The 7,002-nt window shown below is 36.8% G+C and overlaps 1 protein-coding gene and 1 pseudogene across 2 annotated transcripts; both read right to left on the minus strand.

Moving 5' to 3' along the window:
* Nucleotides 1–391: 391 nt before the first annotated feature.
* Nucleotides 392–2,304, minus strand: LOC145128607 (transcription factor PCL1-like). 2 transcript variants are annotated; one of them, XM_079063425.1, is made up of 2 exons: nucleotides 1,093–2,304; nucleotides 392–792 (listed from the first exon to the last, which is right to left on the minus strand). In XM_079063425.1, exon 1 carries the CDS (start codon nucleotides 2,096–2,098, stop codon nucleotides 1,136–1,138), a length of 963 nt encoding a protein of 320 aa, XP_078919551.1. In that variant the 5' UTR covers nucleotides 2,099–2,304; the 3' UTR covers nucleotides 392–792; nucleotides 1,093–1,135. The 2 variants fall into 2 exon arrangements, with proteins under 2 accessions (XP_078919551.1, XP_078919552.1); XM_079063426.1 differs by having other exon boundaries at nucleotides 392–807.
* A 440-nt stretch (nucleotides 2,305–2,744) lies between these two features.
* On the minus strand, nucleotides 2,745–3,533 carry LOC145130859 (putative carboxylesterase 16 pseudogene; annotated as a pseudogene).
* Between the last annotated feature and the right edge of the window lie 3,469 nt (nucleotides 3,534–7,002).

Here is a 7,002-nt window from a genome sequence, read left to right on the forward strand (position 1 = left end):
TATTGTAACCTATCAATTTTTAATTTAAATTTGAATGGGTATCTGGTTTCCAAAATCCAGAAGGCGAAATTGGAGCAGATGATGTGTTATTCGGGGAATAACGGATGAGTAGATAAAGTCGTGCGTTTTAAAAGCTGAAGGGCATATTAGGCAATTTACTTTTAAAAAAATTGCTGGAAAGATGCCAAGTGGCAATAAGAAGAGTCTTTTATTATAACAGGGGATACGTGGCAACAAAATTAAATTCCCTACAAGCTTGAGTAACTAGCTTAGCGTGAAAGAGAATAACAACCCAAAGCCTTTGACAAATTGGGGTAATATCAACCACTAAAGTTTCTTTCCTCTCTTACAGAAGAAGAAAAAAAAAAAAAGGGAATAACTACTAATGGAATAATCAAAGTTTATAACCATATAACTCAATCTACCAAAAATTACAATTATAATTGACAGCAATTCTCATAGTTATTGAGTTTATATTTAAAATAAGAAGATAAATTGTACACTTAATGGTCCCAAGCCACACCCGTCCAATAAGAGGTACAATAAGAGGTACAATAAGAGGTAAATCACAGAACACCAATGGTCGCGAATTTTGAAACCGGTGCGAGGGCAATCGAGTAGGATATTGGGTTAGGACTAAGGAAATTACCAAACAGTCCTTGGCAATCATGTGGCAGCAACTGTTGTCTTCTTCTTCAATGCAACCGGAGAGTTTAGATCACGTTCATGACTTAACCCCAAATCAGATTTACACCATCTCTTCCTCTTCAAAAGATTTTGCAAGTCTTCCACCTAACAGGCACAAGTCTACCAATAAATCTATATTTAAAGTTCACAGAATCACAGCCTTAGTAGCTAATAATTGCTAATGTTATTGACAAGTTACTCTGAAAGTTTTTAATCTAAGAGTGTTGTTGGTGTATAAGTATAATTATAACCAACAAGTTTTAATGATGTGTTCATCTATCAAAGTTGATATTTTCTACCTACAGATTGATTTCTTGAATTATGAATCAGATAAGTGAAGAAAAAGGTAAACAAAGCAAGTGAATTGACCCAATTTTTATGTACAAAATAAAACGAGAATCTCACCTCTATTTGCTTGGATAATTATCCAAAATCGGGGATAGAATTTCTAGTTATCATTAGGAGTTCTACTTTGGTGAAATGGTGAAACTGAACCAAAATTGTTTCCAGACCAGTCTCTTGGTTGCATCATCATATTATACGGATGTGAATGAGGGGCGAAACCCTGATGATATGCACTTCCGCCACCACCTGATCGATTGGGCACCATCTGCGGTGGTGGGTAGGCCAAAGGCACCATCTGCTGTGGGTATGGCATTGGAATGGGAACATGAGAGTGACCATTTCTATTTCCAACGCCGCCATTGCCACCGGAATCGTGAAAACTCTTGGGAACAGTAGCGGAAGCGAACAAAGGATCGGAAGAAGATGGCCCTTCGTTAGATGATCCGTGCATCCGTTTTACATAAAGCCTATATTTCTGTAAATGACTGGCGACGTTCTCTCTGGTCAATCCTTCAACGTTCATCATTTGCATAATCGTTTTAGGAACAGCGTTCTTCACGCCTAAATGCGCAACAACCTCCACAAATCGCTTGTGCAGTTGCGGCGTCCAAACCAAACGAATCCGTTTCAACGACTTGGTGGAAGAATCATCGGCTCGCAAAGCGGAGTCAGCTTCCTCTCCAGCTCCACCGCTATCAACTCTCCGTAATTTCCTTGAATCGGAACCGTTTGGAGTCAGATCGACGGTCTCATCGCCTTCCACAACCATTTCTTCCTCTCTATCATCACTAAACGACTTAAAATCAGTAAGTTTATTCACCTGATTTTGTTGCGATTGCCATTGAAGACTTGAAACTGTGTTACGAGAAGCGCGGTCAACCTCAATCATACTCCGGTGAGGCCCCGGTGTGATGCTGAAAGCCGATGCCATCTCCGCCGATATCAGCAACTGTGATAACGACGGCAAGTCGTCGACGTTCGGCAACCCAGCCTCCCACTCCGAAACTCGGTCGTCGTCATCTCCACCGCTGACATCGAAGTCGGTAATTCTGACTTCCTCTCCCATAGCAATAAATTGGTAAGCAAATTGAACCGATTTCAACGAATTAAACGCCCTGGATAACAATTTTTGGGGTAGGATTCAGAGATTGGAGAAATTTGATCAGGTCACGTGTGGATGATTGGAAACTGGGGTAGATATTTTCGAGGGGAAAAAAGGGTAAAGTGCAAGGGGAAAGTGCACCATCTGGATTCCAGACAGGATTGAAGTATCTAGATGCCAGCGTGGTTATCTTACCCAATATTAGATATTTTTTTGATTTTGTTAGATCGCCCAAATTGTTATTTTTTCTAAAAACAATTATTTATTTATTTTTAGTTAAGAAACTAGAGCTACATACATAAAATCTTAAATTTGGTCATAGTTTGTCAAAATTTGAGACTTTAGCCAAAAATATTTTGAAGTTGCACTAGTTCAAAAAATAAAAAATAATAATTACGTCTTTACCTTTTTTCTTTTTCATTTTATATTTATAAGAAAATAAAAAATAATAATTCCACCCACCCTTACTATCTTGCCACACCACCACCTCTTTAACACGTTGTTCGTCTCCATCTATCTATCTCCTCTCACCACCATCACATCAACCGGCTGTAAAAACCTCAAAGCCACAACCATCACCACTTGTTGAAAAATCATAACTCCACCCCCACTACCCACAGGAAAGATCGACATGATCAACAATCCAAGACTGGATCATGGAAGAACCAAAATCATCAACGATCTATGTGCTCCTAAGGTCAACGCGACCTGAGATCCTACACTCGGCCAAATTCGCCTGCTTAGCTAACCAACTTAATGTAGTCCTCAAACGTCGCAAATACTTACTCTCTGGTGCAAGCCTGTATACAAGGGCGGACCTAGGGGTGGTCCACAGTGGCACCGGCAACCCCTAACTTTTTCGGCCGCATTGGAAAGTTTTCGACAATTTTCAAAATTTTTATTTTTTCTACTACCGTGCAACCCCTACTGTAAAATCATGCGTCCGCCTTTGCCTGTACATAACCGCAACCATAATCATATCATAGTCCTTGGCGATCCTCTGACAAAACATATCTTTAGTCAACGAAACATTACTCTTAGTCACAAATCCACCTCCGTTAAACTGCAAAACCACCGGTAATTTATGTAAATTATGAACTAGAGCTGGCGAGTAACCACCATAACCCCATCTCCCTGCTTTAACCCATGGATTTGACAAGTACTGAATTAGGGAGAAAGATTCGGAGGGTTAGAGGTCCAATTGATCGATATGGATATCTTTGGTAGCTACACCATCTTTAGAGAAGCTAGGGTTGGCCGGAGCGACTGATTCATCGAGGCGTGAGACGACGCCGAATTGATTAAATATTTTGCTATGGGTTTTAGTGAGGGTTTGTAATTGGTGTTTCAAGATGAATTTATGAAGAACATGATAGAATTTTCCAGATATAGACGACATGTTGAACAAGCGATCGAAGAAGAAGATTTGGTAAAGAACATTGGGGGGGGGGGGGATTTGGGGATTAGTTAGGGTTTTAAGGTGATAGAAGAGACTTGTTCAATTCAAAAGTAGGGAAGAAGGTTCGATGTAGGTGGGTGAGTTTGTATTTTGTTTTTTATTCTATTTTAATTAAACAAATAGTAAAGTAAATAAAATGAAATGGAAAAAACAAATAGAAAGGGAAAAATGTCATTTCAAACACATTCAATTATGAAATTGACCAAAAATGCAACAAAAACCTTATTTTGGATCAGTGATGCAACTCCAAAAACATTTCGGACCACAGTCCCAATTTTTGACAAACCATAGGGACCAAATTTTCAATTTGTATATATTATATAACTTGCCATGCACATTACAAAATTACAACAGTGAATAATTTCTTTTAACAATTTGTTCCATTACATGTTATATTTCAAGGGACACATATATATTGTATTTATCGCAATACAAAAGGAAATAAATTTTAACACTTAGCATTGTATTTTCAAATGAATAAACTAAAGTTAGATGCTATAAAAGTCAAATATAACAATTTTCAATTTGAATAGATGTACAATACAAACATGTTATGCGTAGAAATTTGAAGCAAAGAAGGTTGAAAACATCATTTTTGCTTGAAAGAACCATTATGTAGCCATGGTTGGACATATATTTGGTCTACAAAACATTTTTAACACCATACACTTCGATTTTATCAAGGGAACGAGCGCCCAATCCCACCCAATCCACCCCTCTGACACTCATTACTTGCATTCATTATTCCTAGTCTCCAATACATGCTCGTTCTCTACTTCGATATTCTTCTAGTCTCCAACACATTCTCGTTCTCTACTTTTATATTCTTTGCCTCTTCTTTCTCTTTATACTTGTCATCAACAACCAATCTATCCATCATTGCACACTTGATTTGTGATGTGTTGTGATCCATTTATCAAAGTTAAAGCAAGAAAATGAGAATAAGATCTACTATGTGTTGGATACTTGTATACACTGTATGATAATATGTACGTATTAAAAGTTTAAGTAATTATTGTCCTTACATGCGCAAAGTGGCATGCGTCGAATAGTCTTATTTTGGTGAATGATTGGTTTAACAGTAAAATTGCGTTTCTTTTTGGTTTAAAAGTATAATTATAGTTTTTTGGATTAGGGTAACAAATAGTCACACCAATTAGATAAAATGTGATAGTTTTAACAATTATATGTCTCCAAAAGCAACCAATGGTCACATTTTTTTCTTTTTGATTTTCTTTATGTGACTAAAGGTAACAAATAGACACAACACTTAGAAACAATGTGTTGCTATAAATAATATACAACGATGGCTTTAACAATAAAGTGTCGCCAAAAGCAACCAATGGTCACATTCAATTTTTCATGAATTTTCTTTATGTGGCTAAATGATATCATGCGTCACAGTATAACATAAATAAATGTCACTAAAGGGTAACTAATAGCCACATGAGTTAGAAAAATTTGTTGCTATACATACTATTCAACGACGGTTTTAACAATAAACTGTCGCCAAAAGCAACCAATGGTCACATTCAATTTTTTATGAGTTTTCTTTATGTGGCTAAATGATATCATATGTCACAGTATAACGTAAATAAATGTCACTAAAGGGTAACTAATAGTTACATGAGTTAGACAAAGGTGTTGTTATTCGTAGTATTCAATGATGGTTTTAACAATAAAGTGTTGCCAAAAGCAACCAATGGTCACATTCAATTCTTTATGAGTTTTGTTTATGTGGCTAAATGGTATCATATGTCACAATATAGAGCAAATAAATATCACTAAAGGGTAACTAATAGCCACATGATTTAGAAAAAGGCGTGGCTATATGTACCATTCAACGATGGTTTTAACAAATATGTATGACGAAAAGCAAACAATGGTCACATTTGTTTTCGTTATGTTATTTGTTGATGTGACTAAATGATTTTAGATGTCACACTTTACCATAAATGAATATCACTAAATTGTACCAAATTGCCACATTATTTAGAATACAGTGTTGCTATAAGTAATATTCAACGATTCTTTTCACAATTATGTATCACTAATACCCAACCAATGGTCACATTATTTTCTATAAAGGTTTTGTTTATGTGAATAAATGACATCATACTTCACTTTCACAAAAATAAATGTGACTAAAGGGTAAACAATAGCCACATCAAATATAAAATAACCATGGTTAACACTAACTCGTCTCACGTTATATGTGACTAAAAGGTAATTATAGTGACACTTAAATGGTAAATTTCAATGTGGTAGTAAGACACCTATGGTGTCACAACATACGGTCACACTTTTGACGAAAAAAAGTAAGTATGGCGGTAGGATACAGTCACACTTTTAGGCCTTAAAAAGTGTGACCGTAAATCATTTTTCTTGCAGTGGATACATAATCTAGTGGGTCAGCATTAGCGCCTTCGACCCACAAGTACAATGAGGAAAACTCACCTCACAATCTGAACGATACTTGAACTAATCACTGCTCCAACCACTGGCTCTACAGGTCACATGTCCAACACACAGGGACCAAGTCTCAATCTACTAATCAAAATACCCCAAATAAAATAAAGTCAAACTTGGTCAAAGTAAACGATCAACAGTTAAAAGTCAAAGGTCATCCTTTAGCTAGTCGCCACGTCGTGGTAGCGAAACGAAAAACATACGACTCTTGCTCAGGCGCCACGTCGTAGCGACCTAAGGCCACGTCGTGGGCACTAGATTTCTGACAACTTAATGGGTTAAGTCATTTTCTTCAATTCTAAGGGCTCCAAAGCTCAGATCTGGTCCATTCTATGGTCTAAATGGATAAAGTTTCCAACTTTATCCCTTAAGACTCTCCGAGAGATAAAGATCTCAACTCCTAGGTCCAAAAAAGGCAAAAACACAACATGGCTTAATCATTAAGTACATAATCTTGAAGGTATTTTGTCTAACAATTCCAAAAGGGTTCCCAACACCATTACTAACATAAAAATTCGTGCTTTTCAGACATGCATGCCCACTGTATGTCTTTAACTCCTATTAGGTCAAAGCAAGGGTTAATGACCAAAATTCCATGCATGACACCAAAACTCATTCCTACTTTAGATCCAAAGCACCAAATACTCCAAATGGTCTGGAGATTCATAAAGTTGCAAGCTTTATGAGATCTCACCACTCAAACCCATCAAGACATGACAAAAAGGGATAAAATCTAAAGATCTAGCAACTTAGCAAGGAAAAGATTGGGTCTTGGACACTCACCAAGGTCCAAAAGTGTTGGATTAGATGTCTAAGCCCATAACTATAATTGGTATGTACTTGATTTGATAGTAGCAAGATCCTTTTGGGTTGCCTTCACTCATACAACTTGACAGATCACTTTTGGAGAGAGAGGTTGAATTTATTATTTAGAATAATA

This window comes from Lactuca virosa, chromosome 8 (assembly GCF_052849685.1).
Source record: "Lactuca virosa cultivar CGN04683 chromosome 8, Lactuca_virosa_CGN04683_v6, whole genome shotgun sequence".
NCBI lineage: Eukaryota > Viridiplantae > Streptophyta > Magnoliopsida > Asterales > Asteraceae > Lactuca > Lactuca virosa.

What these genes read in the sequence shown, in the direction of transcription:
- LOC145128607 (XM_079063425.1), bottom strand. Translation starts at nt 2,098, where the DNA reads ATGGGAGAGGAAGTCAGAATTACCGACTTCGATGTCAGCGGTGGAGAT.